Below are 18,230 nucleotides of genomic sequence, written 5' to 3'. Positions count from 1 at the left end.
CAAGTTTAGTTGTGGCAGAAAAGATCCAGGAACTCAGTTATTGGTCTGGCTTGGGTCACATGTCCTTCCTTGAACCAATTACTGTGTTTAGGGATATAGGGGATTCTGGCCAGTCCTGGGTCATATGTCCTCTATGGTTTGGGGGAGAGATGTGATGGTGTCAGCAACACCCAATCTCAAGGAATGAGTTGCTTATCAAAAAGGAGTTTCTAACCAAAAGAAGGAGGGTCAGAGTGCTGGTCCCCAAAACAACTGATATTCTTTAAAATTAGTCATTTGAAGTTGTGTAGCATCCCTATAATCATTTAAATATATAGCTGTATAGTCAGCTCTACTACCTGCTAAAATTTAAATGTAACTGGTGAAATACAAAAAACAAACAAAACCAGGGTAACCTGATGCCAGCTGTGGATCCCGTCTCTTAACTTTAAGTTTAGCTCTCACCTTAATGCCAACTCAGAGCCTCCCAAAGAGGTCTACTTGGTTCTTGTTTTTTGGCTTTCCCATGCTTCTTTCTGCACCTGCACTCCTGCATCATCATGAGGTGTTCCATGTTTGTCCTGTGACACCAGAAAACTGAACTCCTTCACTCATATCAGCCTTTTAATGATTTTCATAAACTTTGCTAAAGATACAGGGATGGTGGTAAGGAGCCTCAGAGTCCAAAACTTTCTTAGTGACTCCACTCCATCTCTCCTCTTTTTCCTGTCACCATCATTCTTTCTCTGACTATAAGCAATTTCTTACCCTTATCTTCACAGAGTAGTTCCAACCATATCCAAGCTCTTTCTGTTTTTTAAAAAGACAACTTTATAGAGGTATACTTTACATACCGTACAGTTAATTCATTTTAAGTGTACCATTCAGTGATTTTTAGGAAATTTATAAAGTTGTGAAACCATCATCTACAATCCTGTTTTAGAGCATTTTCGTCCCCCCCCAGAACCCCTTGTGCCAGTTTGTAGTCACTCCCTAGTTCCACCCCAAGCCCCAGGCAACCACTAATATACTTTGTCTGTCTCTCTTTCTCTAGATTTGCCTTTTCTGAACATAGCATATAAAAGGAATCATACAGTATGTGGCCTTTTGTGTCTGGCTTCCTTCACTTAGCATAACATTTCAAGGTTTGTCAAGTAGTAGCATGTATCAGTACTTGTGAAGTGGCATTTCATTATGGTTTTGATTTGCATTTCCCTAATGATTAGTGATGTTTTTCTTGTGCTTATTAACCATTTACATATCTATTTACATATCTAGCTATATTGGTGAACTATATATTAAAATCTTTTGCTCATTTTAAAATTAGATTATTTATCTTGTTTTTGAGTTGTAAGAGTTCTTTATATGTTTTAGATACAGGTCCTTTATTAGATATATGATTTGCAAATATTTTCTCCCTGTCTGGTTTGCTTTTTTATTTTCTTAATGGTGAATTTTTTTTTTTTACATCTTTATTGGAGTATAATTGCTTTACAATGGTGTGTTAGTTTCTGCTTTATAACAAAGTGAAAAAATATGGAACGCTTCACGAATTTGCGTGTCATCCTTGCGCAGGGGCCATGCTAATCTTCTCTGTATCGTTCCAATTTTAGTATATGTGCTGCTGAAGCGAGCACTTAATGGTGAATTTTGAAGCACAAAGATTTACATTTTGATGAAGTCCAATTTATTAATTTTTTTTTCTTTCTATGGATCATGATTTTGGTGTTGTTATCTAAGACTCTGCTTAATTCATACTCAAGATTTCCTTCTCTGTTTTCTTCTAGAAGTTTTTATAGTTTTAGCTCTTTTGGTTTATGATCCATTTTGCATTAATTTTTGTGCATGGTGTGAGAAGGGGTTTAAATTCATCTTTTGTATATGAATGTTCAGTTGATGTAACACTCTTTGTTGAAAAGACTGTCTTCTTCTCATTGAATTACCTTGATACCTTGTTAAAAATCATTGATCTGAGGGCTTCCCTGGTGGTGCAGTGGTTGAGAGTCCACCTGCCGATGCAGGGGACACGGGTTCGTGACCCGGTCTGGGAAGATCCCACATGCCGCGGAGCGGCTGGGCCCGTGAGCCATGGCCGCTGAGCCTGTGCATCCGGAGCCTGTGCTCCGCAACGGGAGAGGCCACAACAGTGAGAGGCCTGTGCACCGCAAAAAAAAAAAAAGAAAAAAAAATCATTGATCTGTATGTTTGTCCTTACAGTATCAAACTGTTCTGATTACTCTCATTTTACAGTAAAATTTGATAGCTGGAAGTGTAAGTCCTTCAACTTTTTTCTTCTTTTTCAAAATTGTTTTGCCTATTCTGGATTTTTTCCTTTTCTGTAAACATTTTAGGATCAATATCAACATGAATTTTACCAATTTCTGCAAATATTCTTTTGGGGTTTTGACAGGGATTACATTCAATCTGTAGATTAGTTTGGGGAGAATTGCCATCGACAATATTAAGTCCTCAAATCCATGAACACAGGGCTTCCCTGGTGGCGCAGTGGTTAAGAATCCGCCTGCCAGTGCAGGGGACATGAGTTCGATCCCTGGTCCAGGAAGATCCCACGTGCCGCGGAGCAGCTAAGTCCATGCGCCAGAACTACTGAGCCTGCACTCTAGAGCCTGTGAGCCACAACTACTGAGCCTGCGTGCCACAACTACTGAAACTCATGCGCCTAGAGCCCATGCTCCGCAACAAGAGAAGCCACCGCTCACTGCAACTGGAGAAAAGCCCGTGCGTGGCATTGAAGACCCAACGCAGCCAAAAAAAATAAATAAATTAAATAAATAAATTAAAAAAAAATCCATGAACACACTGTCTCTTCATTTATTTCGAGCTTTTTTGATTTCTCTTAGTAAAGTTTTAAAGTTTTCAGTGTGCAAGTCTTATACTTTTGTTAAATCTATTTCTAAGTATTTTATTGTTTTTGATGTTATCATGAATGGAATTAAAGAATTATTTTTGGTTTGTTTGTTGCTAGTTTATAGAAATACAATTGATTTTTGAATATTGATTTTGTATCTTCTGACCTTCCTGAACTCATTTATTAGTTCTAATAATTTTTGGTGGATTCCTTAAGATTTTCTGCCTACAGGATATATTGTCTGTGAGTAAAGATAGTTTTATTTCTTCCTTTCCAATCTTAGTGCCTTTAATTTATTCCCTTTCCTTCCCTCCTTCCCTCCCTCCTTTCCTCCCTTTCCTTTCTTCCTCCTTCCCTCCCTTTCCTTCCCCCCTCTCTTCCTTCTTTCCATTTTTCCTTCCTTCCTTCCCATATTCCACTGGCTGGATCCTACAGCGCAGTGCTGAATAGAAGTGGTGAGAGTACACATCCTTGCTTTCTTTCCCATCTAAGGAAGAAAGCATTTCACCATTAAGTATGATGTTATCTGTAGGCAGATGCTGTAGGAAAGGGAAGGAGGGGACGAAAATTTGAGAAGTATTTAAGACTTAGGATGAACAGAGTTTAGCAACTAATTGTATACAGTTTACACCAGGATATAATTTGTATGTTTGTGAGTAAGGAGATTCTGGCTTTTTTTTTATGAAGTAGAGTGGAGTTAAGGATATATTTATTTCCTTTAGGGAGGATTGACTTTTTACAGTAGAGGTTTTTTTCCTTTCAGTTTTCTTTTTAATTGCCAATTTCAGATCAGTGTTAATTTTTTCAAATGCTAAATTTAAAAATCTTTTTTCTGTAGTTATAACTTAATATGTTCCATCAAGTAGGGAGCATTATTATCACCATGTTTTAGTTGAGGAGATTGAGATATAGTGAAATGCTGTAGATCAGAATGATGGAGACTTCCAAGTCTCCTTAATACAGTGCTTTCTAAATCTTTAACTTAAATGTCATCCCAAAATAGCGTCAGATGGGATACATGAGTCATCTGACATCTTTTTTTCCTTCATCCTCCCCCAAAAGGAACTGTGTCTTAAATGTTAAGTGTATTATAGAGAAGGATTATTCCTGTTCTTTGGTTTCACAAATCAACCTGTATGTGTTTTTGTTTTCTTGGGGTTTTAGTGGTTACTGGTCCACTCTGGACCTTAATTCCTAAAGAATTTAACACAGGATAACTTACAAATGACAGTGCCTCAGATGGGAGTTTTATTTAGCCATCCATGAAAGATAGGAAACAGATCATAGCGATGGTGGTAGTTATTATAGTGTTCCTATTAATATGCTGGTATATACTACAGACATTTTTACTGGGCATCTTTAACTGACCTCCTGGTTAGGTTCTGGAGAATAGAGAAATAATTAATATAAACTATAACTAGAATTATTTACCTTTGGAAACTTGCTTCCATGGAAAGACGCCTCGGGAGTTTAATGGATCTGAATTCAAACCCTGCCTCTACCTTTCATAAGTTACTCTATTTTTCAAGTTTATCTAAAAATATCTATTTTTTTCTTACTATAAAATAATATATGGTACTGCAGAAAATGTGGAAATACAAAAGGCCCAAAAGATAAAATAAAAATCACCCATAATTCTTGATTTAGACAAAAATCTCTCAGTGGAGCTTACGTTCAAGCGATGATCTTTGCGAAGACTAGAAATAGCTTAAATGTCTACAGTAGAGACTGGTTAAATGTGTTGCAGTTTATTCATTTTATGGACTCTATATCAGATAAAAAGGAGAACAGTGGTTAAGAGTTGGGGCTCTAAGTTGAGACCTTAATGCTATTCCTTATTGGTTGTATGACCTGAACGTCTTAAAACTTCAGTATGCTGGTATAGTGCCTACTTCATGAGTTCTTCTGAAGATTAAATGAGGTATATCAAATTTAACACTTTTATGTGTATCTGGCACATTGTAAATGCTTGATAAATATTGCTAGAATATTATTATTAATTTTAAGTGCTGATATGGAAAGATTCCTAAGATATATTAAGTGTATAATGTAAGATATTGAGAAAAGGTTATGTATGATGTCATATGTCATATTAAAAAATAAGGATTTCTTATATACGCACTGATGTACACACATCTTTTTCTTGAAGGACACCTAAGAAAATATTCAGTGGTCACATGTGGGGAATAAGGTTGGGGATTGGAAAAGGTAGAGAGTTATACCTTTTGTTTTTACTTCTTTGTGAAGTTTGAGTTTTTAATACCATGTACATTTTCCTTTTATTTACTTTTTTAATCATTTTTTTTTAAAGATGTCTTCCTTTATCAAGTTGTTTTGTCTTTTCTCCATACTGGGAAGTCTTATTCACTCCATACTAGGGAAATCTTATTTTCTCTGCTTCTCATAGTAAGTTTATTTACATAATTGTAGAGCTTGAATGTAGTTCTAGAACCAGCCCTTTGCAGATATGCTAATGACGTATTAGAGACTACTTTGAGATAAGTAAACATGTTATCTTGTTAAAACATTGCTAAAAGAGAAAAGTTTCACATAGAATAGGAGAGCATTGTGTTTCAGTAGGAGTTTTTTTTTTTCTTCTTCAGTAGTAGTTTTTAAACTTTACCAGTTAACAAATGGGATAGTAATGATGTCAGCTAGGCTCTTAAAGAAAAGGTTTTACACATGTAGAACTCTTCTGTTGATTCAGATTTTTTCCCACCAGCAAACACTTACCTGACTACTTGACAGTAATAGATAAAAAGGCATACTTCTTGTCTCTTTCCAATCAATTAGAAAGCAACAATACTTATAGATTAATTTCCTCTGAAAGGCATTTGGAAAGTCTATATACTAGGTAGTCTCTAAATTCTTCCTTTTCCCTTACCTCCTTTTCTCTCTCTCCACTACACCTGTCTCTCCATTCCTTTCTCCCCCCGCCATTGTCTTAGTTGTCTTAGACATTGAGAATGTAAAGATTAATAAAATGTAGTTCCTGCACTCAAGAAGTTCCTATCAATTGTTCCATTCTAGCATTCTTATTGAACTACTTTTTTGGGGGGAGGAATTATGAATTTCGCTATAGTCTCAATTTTTTCACTTCAGCTTTTTAAACATTTTTAAAGCACCCAGAGTATGCTAGGCACTCTGCTGGAGGGTGCAAAGATAAGTAAAGCTAAGCGCTTAGTTCCTTGCAAGGAGATAGTTAGATTTCAGAACAATTTGATAGGTGCTATGACTAAGGTACTGCTCGGTTATCACAGTGAGGTAGTTCTTGATAGGAAAATGGCACCAGACAGAGTTAAAAAATGTATGTTTTCTTTAATGGCAGAAATTAGCCTGCTTTGAGACATTTATACAAAAAAAGAGACATAGCATACTCCTATCAGAAGTAAAGTTTCCTTGTCCTCCTTCATTCCTCAAGGAGGTTGCAAAGGTACCGCTGAAGAGGGAGAGTGTGCCAGGCCTGAGAAGCCATATTCCTGATACTTTACCACACCTTTTTTTTGTCCACCATACTTTTACATCTGTGGGTCGCATTACTACTATTCTAGAAAAATCTACTTTGCAGTTTATGTGCTTCTATCGAAGAGAATGTTTATAAACATTAGGCTTTCTCACTGCAGAAATCAAACTGTCAGCAAGGCCAGGTTCTTACTCCACCATAGAAAGCAGTCTAGCTAGTCTGCTGCCTGTCTGAACTAGCCTCCTGGAAACTCCATTTCCTTAAATGAATGCGTATAAACACAAAATGCTTTGAAAGCACAGAGGACGAGTGTCTAACCTGAGGAAAACAGGGCAGAAATAATCAGGGAGGGATATATGGAGGATATGATATACTTCTTGAAGAGTATTTGGCACATCTGTATTCCATATTTAGTTTGCTGGTTTTCTCTGTTAAGGCAGAGTAACAATAACTGAAGTGTTTTAAACTAAATTATAGACGTAATTTGCATCTCTAAAACATAAGGACATTTCCCTCCATTGTTTTAATACTGTCTCCCCCATTAAAAAAACACTGATTCTTAATTATGTAATACCTTGTCCATGTTCAGATTTCTCATTATCCCCAGAAATGTCTTCTATAGCTCGTTTGTTCAAATCAAGATCCAGTTAAGGACCATTCATTGCATTTGGTTATATCTCTTAAGTCTTTTTTTCCCTTTTTGAGTAGACTTTAATTTTTAGCCTTAAGTCTTTTTTATGCTAAAACTTAGCCCACTGCCTTTATTTGTTTGTTCATCACATTGACTTGTTGAAGAGACTTGACATTTTAGAATGAGCTTTCTTCTGGTTTTTGTCTGATTGCTTTTTTTTCGTATTGTTAACACTGTTCTCTGTATTTCTTGTAATCTGGATGTTAGATATACAGGTTTGATTCAGTTCAGGTTAAACATTTGAGGCACAAATACTGGAAAGGTGATACAGTGTTGCATTTCTTTAATCTATTGTTTTCTTTATTTTGCCTCTTTTGGTCTTTAATACCAACTATATGCTATGGTAAACTGTGATTCAATCCATCAGTCATCCATCATGGACTTGGATAGTCACAGCATTGGAGTATCATCTGTTCTTGTCCTTTTTCTTTTGGGGATTTTTAGCTAGCCCTTTCTTGCCTTGTCTCTGATATGTGCCCTTACCTGGTATATTCCATGGTATATTCCCTTACACTTTTCCCCTGAGTTCTGTGTTTAATATAAACAGTGCCAGTTCCAAGAGATTTTATTCTCTTATTTGCATATTACATTGCAGATATTTTTTTGTGACTTTATAGGAGTAGCTCAACTAGCCTCTTTTATTTTAGTCTAAACTCTCCTTACTCATCTTTACTCAGGTGTTTCCTCTGGTTCCATGAAGAATGACTAGAGATGAGAGAGGCCCAGATTGGCCTTGGGACGTTCTGGAAATCATGGTTGATTGGGCATCTGAAAGTGGGATGAGGTTAGAGGAAAGGTTAAATAAATGCAACATAATTTTCCTTCAGGATGTGGATCCTTTGTTGGTTATTTCTAATATCCCATGGTGAACGGCCTTAGTGAGTGCTTGCTTTTGTAAAAACTAATTCATGTTGACATAGTAAGGGAGCTTACGGAAATGGAGAGAGTTGGTAAGGAGTTAAATAGGTCAAATATTGGATCATGTGCTTTTGGAAGGGGAAGAAGATATTCTGCTGTTATAATTTAAGAGTGTAAGTAACTATGGAATTTTTGACCTACTCTTCTTTACACTTTGCAGTTAATACTAATAGCTTATTAGAAGTAAAAAAGACTTCCTTGTATTGCTTTACTATATGAGCTTCATTAGGAGTAGGAAAAATTGTTATTAAAAAAGTAATCTGTGATAAAGGATTTTAATTGATAACAGGTACTGTTATTCCTGATAACAGTTTATTCATTACATTTCTTGTGTTGCATACTTTGGACCATAGTATGGTTAAGAGATACTGTTTTTTTGTTTGTTTGTTTGTTTTTGCGGTGCACGGGCCTCTCACTGTTGTGGCCTCTTCCATTGCGGAGCACAGGCTCCGGATGAGCAGGCTCAGTGGCCATGGCTCACAGGCCCAGCCGCTCCGCGGCATGTGGGATTTTTCCGGACCAGGGCACGAACCCGTGTCCCCTGCATCGGCAGGCGGACTCTCAACCACTGCGCCACCAGGGAAGCCAGATACTGTTTTTTTAATTTGGGAAAATTTCCTCACTTACCATTGAGGAAATCTTTTCATGTAGAGGGTCTCAGTATAAATACATCCTTTGTCTGGGTTGCAGATGGTTTTATTGCCATTATAGCTCAGTCTGGAAATGGTTCTTATTTCAAATTATTGCTGATTTTCTCTTTGGGGGAAATTATGTCATGTATAAATAAGACAAATATTTGTAATGTGGGGATTATCCTTTGTCTCTGTTATTAAATGAAAGATTGTTATTAAATGAAAGATTGTCTCTTTTTGAAGTAATCATATTTTAAATTTTGTTTCACTTTTTAACATTTTCTGAAATCAGGATATGTCTTTCAATTAATTGATAGTGTATTGCTTAATTAGCGAGGTTTTTCTTTCTTAGCCGTACCTGAAGTAATAGCAAGTCTTAACAGTTACTGAGATCTTGAACTTGATCACATATAGCAGTTTAGAATTCAGATTACTTGTGGTTTAGCCCCAGAAACACTGAGAAACAGAAGCACTGAGGTAGTGCTGAGGTTGGTAGACTGAGTTGAGTAGCACTGAGGAAGATAGCCACAATACTTGTTCTCTGTCTCTCTCTCTTTTTAAACGCTTTTTCATATTTTCATCTCAGTCTTGACAACAGGATCAGGAGATTGTAAGGCCTTTAAACCAAACATAATAATGAACATTCACAGTGTATAGGCTTCATTAAAAGCCTAAGGGGAGTCATAAACTGCAGTGAATGTTCCTGTCTTCTCACATCCAGTCGCTTTACAGAATTTGCCCTTTGCCCCCTCCTCAATCTGTATCCTCCTTCAAAGGTTACATTCCTCCTTTAGCTTTCATCTCTAACCTCTAATCGTTTCTTCATGCTCTTCTCTTCCTCCCTTGTCTGTTCTGAGTTCGTCTTATTTATTTATTTACGTATTTTTTAAAATTCAGTAGACCTTTTTGGGAGAGCAGTTTTAGATTTACAGAAAAGTGGAAAGTACAGAGAGTTCCCATGTTTACTTCCCAACCAAGTTTTCCCTTTTATTAACATGTTGGATTAGTATGATACATTTGTTATAATAGATTTGTTAAATAGATAAGCTAATATTGATACATTATTATTAACTAAAGTCCATAGATTACATTAGGTTTACTGTTTGTGTTGTATATTCTATAGGTTTTGACAAATGTATAATGATATGTATCCATCATGATAGTATCATAGAGAATAGTTTCACTGCCCTAAAAATCCCTGTGCATTACTTACTCATCTCTTCCTTTTCCTCCTTCTTCCAACCCCTGGCAACCAGTGTTTTTCACCCCTCCATAGTTTGCCTTTTCCAGAATGTCATATAGGTGGAATCATACAGTATTGTATCCTTGTCAGATGGGCTTCTTTCACTTAGCAATATTCTTTTAAGGTTCTTCCATGTCTTTTTTGGCTTGATAGTGCATTTCTTTTTACTGCTGAATAATATTCCATTGTATGAATGTACCATAGTTTGTTTATCCATTTACCTATTGAAGGATAAGCTTCCAAGTTTTGACAATTATGAATAACAGATTAGCCTTTTATAAAACACAAATATGATCTAAAGTACTTCAGATCACCTGTAAAGAAAAAGTTGAGCTAATTCAGTATCTTGAGCCTTAAAAATGATAACTCTTTTACCTTTCTATCAAAAATTTCTAACCGAGTGGTCAGCTCCTAACAGTGCTCAAGAGATGTGTGTGGAGTGATTGAATATGAAAAACGTTAAGGGGGTATGGAAGAGAAGAAGGAGGCTAAAGATTATATCATAAATTTGGATATTTTTTGGAAAATGAAATTGTCTAGAAATTCAGCTGGAAATTTGAATGGGCACTAAGATGTTCAGGGCTCTGAATTCAACCATTAATTTGAGAACACTCCAGAACAAAAGTATCATCAAGCTGGCCCAGAATTGAAGGCAGTAGGCCTGTTTCACTTTACGTTCAGTGGAATGATAGGAAGAAGGTAGGGTTTATTTTTTGGAAAAGAGTAAAAGAACAAAAGGCAAGGTTTATAAAATAGTGACCAGTTGATGATCATAGGGTGGAGGTTAGATATTGACATCAGGAAAATAATTATACAAAATCTATTAATAGTTGTCTTTATTTTGTGTTCTTTAGTTACATTTTTTACTTAGTAAAAATGTTACTAATGTGAGGAAGTTATTTAATTACTGGATTTAAGACTCACTGAATATTTTGGTTTATAATTTTGTGAAGTCTAAAGAATATAGAGCTTAATGAGCTACAAAGTCATTCAAATGTCTAAAATATTTTTGTTTTAGAAATATTTATTTATTTGGCTGCACTGGGTCTTAGTTGTGGCATGAGGGATCTTCGTTGCCACGTGTGGGATCTTTTAGTTGCGGCATGTGGGATCTAGTTCCCTGACCAGGGATGGAACCCGGGCCCTCTGCATTGGGAGCACGGAGTTTTAACCACTGAACCACCAGGGAAGTCCCTAGAAATGTCATTTAGTAAATTTGAAATACTAGTATGCTTCCAGGGGTCAACAAGCAGCTTGAAATCGTGGAACTTCTAAACTTTAATCCTGTTTCAAATAAGGACTTACTGGTCAAGTTATGTTATGGTAATGCCTTTGTGGTTTACTTCATTTGTCAGTAATACTATATATTTCATAGGACTAAATATACATTTCTCTGTTTTAAGTGCCACATGCTAAATATTTTAGGGGAAATAGCAATGAATGAAACCACTGCCTCTGTTTATATAGGGCATACATGAATGTGGAGAAAATAACTAGGAAGGAGGAAAATGCAAGTTAGGTTATGATAAATGCTCTAAGAGTTTTTAAGAAGGATGGTATTTTAGCTGTGGTGAGTCAAGAAGCTTGTATGGAATTTGAATTCAAATTTGCCATTTGAATTTTACCCCTAAAACTAGTTAAGAGTTGAATTTGTGGATACAGGAGAGAAACAGCATTCTAGGAAGCAGTTTATGTTCATTGAGAAGAATTTGGGGAGGGATAGGTAAGGCTGAAAAGGTGATTAGGGTCAGATTATGGAAAGCCATTAATGCCAGAGTATAAAGACAATTTTTATTAGTTAAGTAAAAATAGGGAATAGTTTTCTGGGGCATGAATATTGTTTATAAAGTACTTTGAATTAATTTTATATCCTTAAAATATATACACATTAATATATACATCTTATTGTAGCTTCCAGCTCTATCATAAACCAAAGTATCGATATGTTCCCTGAAATGCCATATACAAAAAAATCCTTATGTAAGTTGGCTGTAAGTACTGTACCCTATATCAGCATTATAAAGATGTTCTACTGTAATTATAAGCAGTATTTACCAAAATATCTTATAAATTTATAGCCTTATTGATGTGCTGAGATTTTGTTGTTTTTTAGATGACTTTTAAAAATACTTAGCTTTCTCCCATTTTAAGTTAGTTTGTTTTCTTTTTAAAAACAATGTATTTGCTTTTTTTTGTTGTAGAACTGTGGCTGCTGAAGTTAGGAAGCAGATTTCTGGACAGTACAGTGGTTCTCCCCAACTGCTCAAAAACCTTAACATTGTTGGCAGTATATCCCATCATACCACAGTAAGTAGCATATTTAAAATATGACATGTTACTGTGTAATTCTGACTGGGCCATGAAAAAATAATGGAAAGATAAGAGTCAGTAGATTGGGTTCCATCACTACTCTCGCTAACAACCTTATTTGTTGCTATCTCACTCTTTTCTGAAATTTGAGTCAGAGGAGTGTTGGGAGGTGTTATAGCAGTGTTGATTTCCTAGTCAACTCTGAAACTTTACATTCAGGATTTAATCAACTCTGGAATTTTACAATTAGAACTTCTCAGACCCAAGGTGATTCATACATGAAAATTCAGGAATCTATTCTAGAAATAATAGGTACTGAAGTCAATGTTAAATAATTATGTAGATTCATAGTATTATCTATCTCCTTTAATAGATAGGAATATATAGTTATTGAATTATTGCTTTAAGCCAGGTGCTATGTCAGAGATATAAATATATGTTTTTTATTCAAGAGGCTGGCATGAGGATAATCAATTTTGATAAAAAACTGGTACTTATTAGTTATAGTAGGAATATGAATTAAAAACATGCTCCATTTGTCAAAAGCTGAAAAAGTAATTAAGAGTGACTTGGGTGAAGTTGTATTAACACTTTCTGTTTAGTTATGAAATGGCACCAATTATTGAACAAACATCATATGCCAGAGCATAATAGTTTGATTGACTTATAGCGACATGTTTATAATGTTTGTGTTATTAAAATTTTAAAACATGGAGTTTACTTTTAACAACAGTAACATACTGATTGGAGAAATTTTAGAATATATAGATTTCTGGATGGTTTCAATGTACATGGAGATGATCCTTCTAATACCCTCTTACTGTCTTGAACTCTTCTTTTCAACTGATTTCCTGCATTCTGTGTTACACCTTAACTATTCACTTCCATAGTCATCCCTGGATTTAGTCATTATGAATAACCATAAGCCTCCTGTAATCTCAGTTTTATGTTTCCTATTCTGTTAATACCACTTCTTATCTTTCTTGCTCTCTTGTTCTGGTGCTCTGACTTCAACTGTCCTTCAACACCACTGGGACCTAGAATTTGTGATCATACTAACTTTTTTGTGTCTCTCACCCCTTGATGTCCTCTTTTCTCTCCTTACCAAACTTAAATTATTTGTTGATCATTATAATTGCTCTTTTGTATATACTCTTGGCTTCCTTAACTTCTTCTCATGTCATTTGCACTACCTCAATGCTGTTTAAATCCAACCTTCTGCTGACTTCATACTTGCACTTGTGCAGCTGAGTGTGGCTGGAGGAAAACACACAGATCCCATTGACTGGTCTCACTTTAAATTTATGACCACTAACTCATGAAGGCTTTAACATTGCTAGGCAAACATTTTATTTTCCTAGTCCATTCATTTTCCCACTGTTTTAGTTGACCCATTTCATGCCTCCTACTCTTTCCTTAAAACCCTAATTGCTCTTCCCCATTTTCACTCTTAGGATGACTTGGCTTCCTGTTTCACTGAGAATATTGAAGCAGTCAGAAAGAACTTCCACATACTCCTACCACCATGTGTGTTTACCTTTTATCATCTGTACCCGTATTGTCTGTCTATTCACCAGTTATTTTAAATGAACCACTAGTGAACTAGATCCCAAGTTCTCTTGCTCAAATACAGTACTTTAGGAATTCTCCCTACTATCTTTTTTTAAAAAAATTATTTATTTATTTTTGGCTGTGTTGGGTCTTCGTTGCCGCGTGTGGGCTTTCTTTAGTTGTGGTGAGCGGGGGCTACTCTTCATTGTGGTGTGCGTGCTTCTCATTGCAGTGGCTTCTCTTGTTGTGGAGCACTGTCTGTAGGTGCGCAGGCTTCAGTAGTTGTGGCACGTGGGCTCTAGAGCACAGGCTCAGTAGTTGTGGCGCATGGGCTTAGTTGCTCCGCAGCATGTGGGATCCTCCCGGACCAGGGCTCGAACCTGTGTCCCCTGCATTGGCAGGCAGATTCTTAACCACTGTGCCACCAGGGAAGTCCTCCCTTCTCTTTTATATCATCACTTTTTCTATTTATTGGATCATTCCCACCAGTATATAAACATACAAACATGCCGTTATTTCTCCCATTTAAAAGAAATCTGCTTTTTTTTTGCCCCACTTTTCCATCAGTCTCCAACCTCCAATATTTCTGTGCTCTCTTTTGCAACAAAATTCCTTTGAAGGGTTGTCAGAGCTTGCTGATTTCAATTTCTCTTCTTGTATTCTCTCTGAAAAAGTTCTTTTTAAGTTATGGGAATCTTCAAACATACATAGAAGTAGAAGACTAGTATAAACATTAACATCTTTAAATTTAACCACAGTGCTGTTATCACACTTAACAAAATTAACAGTCCATAATTCTTTGGTATCATATATCATCCAGTGCATGTTAAATTTTCTTGATTATTTCATACATATCTTTTTATAGTTGGTTTATTCAAATCAGGATAAAACAAAATCCACAGATGGAATTTGGTCTTAGATCACTTGCATTTGGAAAAAAAAGGGCAGTTTCTCCCTCCTCTAACTTTTATTTTTTTAAATTGAGGTATGGCTGACTTACAATAGTAAATAAGTTTCAGGTGTACAGCACTGTGTTTCATTATATTTAAAGGTTATACTCCACTTAGAGTTATTATAAAATACTATGTTCCCTTTGCTGTACAATATATTACTGTAGCTTCTTTATTTTATAATAGTAATTTGTACCTCTTAATTTCCTACCCCTATCCTGCCCCCTGTCCCCACCACTGGTAACCACTAGTTTGTTCTCTGTATTTGTGAGTCTGTTTCTTTTCTTGTTATATTCTCTAGTTTGTTTTATTTTATAGGTTGCACATGTAAGTGATAACGTAAAATTTGTTTTTCTCTGTCTGATTTCACTAAGCATATCATCCAGATCCATCCACGTTGTTGCTCATATGGTCGTCTAATAGTCTACAAGGGTGCCAAGAGCATCCAATGGGGAAAGGCCAACAAATGGTGCTGGGAAAGCTAGAAAGACACATGCAGAGCAGTGAAATTGGTTCCCTATCTTACACCACTCACAAAAGTTAACTTGAAATGGATCAAAGTCTTAAACATAACACCTGATACTATAAAACTCCTAGAAGAAAATGTAGAGAAGAAGCTCCTTGATGTTGTTCTTAGAAATGATGTTTTTGGATATGACACCAAAAGCACAAACACCAAAAGCAAAAATCAACAAACTGGGGCTACATCAAGCTTAAAAGCTTTTGCACAGCAAAAGAAACAATTAACAAAATGAAAAGGCATCCTATGGGAGAAAAATTTTTACAAATCATATATCAGATAAGGGGTTAATATCCAAAATATATAAAGAACTCATACAACTGAATAACAAAAAGACAAACAATCTGATTAAAAATAGGTAGAAGAACTAAATAGACATTTTCCCCAAGAAGTTATCCAAATGGCCAACAGGTACATGAAAGAGTACTTAAGGAAATGGAAATTAAAACCACGATGAGATATCCCCACACCTGTTAGAATGGTTATCATCAAGAAGACAAGTGATAACAAGTGCTGGCAAGGATGTGGAGAAAAGGGAACCTTTGTGCACTTTTGGTGGGAATGTAAAGTGGTACAGCCGTATGTTTTCCTCCATACTGGAAAACAGTATGGAGGTTCCTCAAACTAAAAATAGAACTACAATATGATCCAGCAGTTCCACTTCTGGGTATTTATCTGAAGAAAATGAAAACACTAATTCGAGAAGATACACACACCCCAATGTTCATAGCAACATTATTTACAATAGCCAAGATATGGAAGCAACCTAAATGTCCATCAACAGATGAATGGATAAAGAAGATGTGGTGTATATATACAGTGGAATACTACTCCCTCCCCCAACTTTTAAGTTTGTTTGTTTTTATGCTGTTGACTTGTTGTGGAAATTAGATTAGTTGTCTTACAGAATTTCCTGCCTTTTGGATTTTATGTTTATTTCCTTGTAGACTTGTTTCTCTATCTCCTGTATTTCCTGTAACTGGTTAGATTCTGGTTCAACGTTTTTGAAATTTCTTCCTCATAGACTTGTTTCTCTATCTTCTGTATTTCCTGTATACGATTAGATTCTGGTTCAACTTTTTTTTGTTTTAATGGCTTTACTGAGATTTTTTTCACATAACCATACAATTCATCCATTTAATTTACAATTCAGTGGATTTAATATGTTCACAGATATGTGCAACCATCACAACAGTCAAGTTAGAACGTTTTCATTACCTCAAAAAGAAACTGTTTAGCTCTCACCCTTTTATCTCCCTTCCCCCATCCCAAAACAACCACTAATCAAATACCAGAATTTTGACAGCACACCAGAAAAGACTGAAAGAGACCTGAACACTAAACATGTTAGTCAGAATTCCAGTGCAGTGATTGTTGAAGTAAGACAGTGTCTCACATTGCCTGTAAGGGATTCTGTATTGCTTCACTATTGCTTCTATTGCATCCTTTAATCCTGCCTACTGCCCAGTCATTCTCTGTTATAAAATAATGTTGCAATCTGCTCCCTTGAATCTGTAAATACAGGATCTTTCTTTGGAGTCTTGCAAAATAATTTATAGTTGTAAGCAGCTTATCACTACATCTGAAAACTAGCCCAGGCAGTGGTCTCTGATGGGAGTCAGAGAGAGTGGAGACAGTTGTAGCAGAAACAAATTTATTTCCTTGCTCCAAGTCTAGTTAGTATTACACCTAGAAAACTAGTGACTTTCTATGTGAGTTTGGGAAACAAGATCATTTATCATCTCTGTGATTTAGTGTTGTTAAGAGAGTGTCATAGCTTTCTTACCAACCCTAACCCTTACTCTTGATATGATTGGTCAATCTTTTAGGAAAGGTTAGTTTTGAATTAGACATATGTAAGGACTCCCAGCTTTTGTCATTATTTTCATGGAGTATCATTTGTGACACTTTGAATCCTGAAAAGTATACTGCCTCAGAAATAATTCTTTGGTGGAGAGACATTGATTTATAAAGTTTAAAAAAATGTTTGCTTAAATTTATGTATGTATGTATTTATATTGTGGTAAAATATACACAACAGAATTTATCAGTTTAACCATTTCTAAGTGTACAATTAAATGGCATCAAGTACACTCACAATTTTGTGCAACCATTACCACTATCCATTTCCAAAACTTTTTTTTTCTTTTTTTTTTTGCGGAATGCGGGCCTCTCACTGTTGTGGCCTCTCGCGTTGGGGAGCACAGGCTCCAGACGCGCAGGCTCAGCGGCCATGGCTCACAGGCCTAGCTGCTCCGCAGCATGTGGGATCTTCCCGGACTGGGGCACGAACCCGTGTCCCCTGCATCGGCAGGCAGACTCTCAACCACTGCGCCACCAAGGAAGCCCTCCAAAACTTTTTAATTAACGCAAACTGAAACCCTGTACCCATTAAAAAAAAAATTCCATTCCCCTGCTCCTCCCAATCCCCAGTAACCTCCATTCTATTTCCTGTCTCTATGAATTTGTCTATTATATGTACATACCTCATGTAAGTGGAATCATACAATATTTGTCTTTTTGTGTCTGGCTTATTTCACTCAGCATAATGTCTTCAAGGTTCATGCTTGTTACAGCATGTGTTAGAATTTCATTTTTTTTTAAGGTTGAAAAATATGCCATTGTATGTGTGTATCACATTTTGTTTATCCATTCATCTGTTGATGGACATTGGATTGTTCTCACCTTTTGGCTATTGGTAACGATGCTCCTATGAACATTAGTGTACAAGTATCTGTTTGAGTCTCTATTTTCAGTTTTTCTGAGTATATAGCTAGAAGTGGAATTGGTGGGTCATATGATAATTCTGTGTGTTTTGGTATTTTTTTTTTCCAGAACCACCAAATTGTTTTCCACAGCAGCTGTACCATTTTACAGTTCCACCAGCAGTGCACAAGACTTCCAATTTCTCAATATCCTCTCCTACACTTGTTATTTTACATTTTCTGGTAATAGCCATCATAATGGGTGTGAAGTAGTATCTTGTGTTTTTGATTTGCACTTTCCTCATCACACTAATTTTGTTATGTTTTATTTTCATTTAGTTCAACGTAATTTTTAAATTTCATTTTTCAGACTTTTGTGACTCATGGATTATTTGGAAC

At 36.0% G+C, this 18,230-nt stretch overlaps 1 protein-coding gene across 5 annotated transcripts in view; it reads left to right on the top strand.

The window, feature by feature from the left end:
• The window catches only part of DOCK7 (dedicator of cytokinesis 7), a 200,107-nt gene that overhangs the window by 10,475 nt on the left and 171,402 nt on the right, over positions 1-18,230 (top strand). For all 5 annotated transcript variants that reach the window (XM_082616171.1, XM_082616170.1, XM_082616172.1 and 2 more), the window contains exon 2: positions 11,997-12,102. In XM_082616171.1, the coding sequence (XP_082472297.1) occupies positions 11,997-12,102 (106 nt within the window). The remainder of the gene's footprint in view (positions 1-11,996; positions 12,103-18,230) is intronic.

The sequence above is a fragment of the Mesoplodon mirus genome (genome assembly GCF_964341445.2).
Source record: "Mesoplodon mirus genome assembly, chromosome: 3".
NCBI classification, from domain to species: domain Eukaryota; kingdom Metazoa; phylum Chordata; class Mammalia; order Artiodactyla; family Ziphiidae; genus Mesoplodon; species Mesoplodon mirus.
This window is presented reverse-complemented; position numbering and strand designations above follow the sequence as displayed.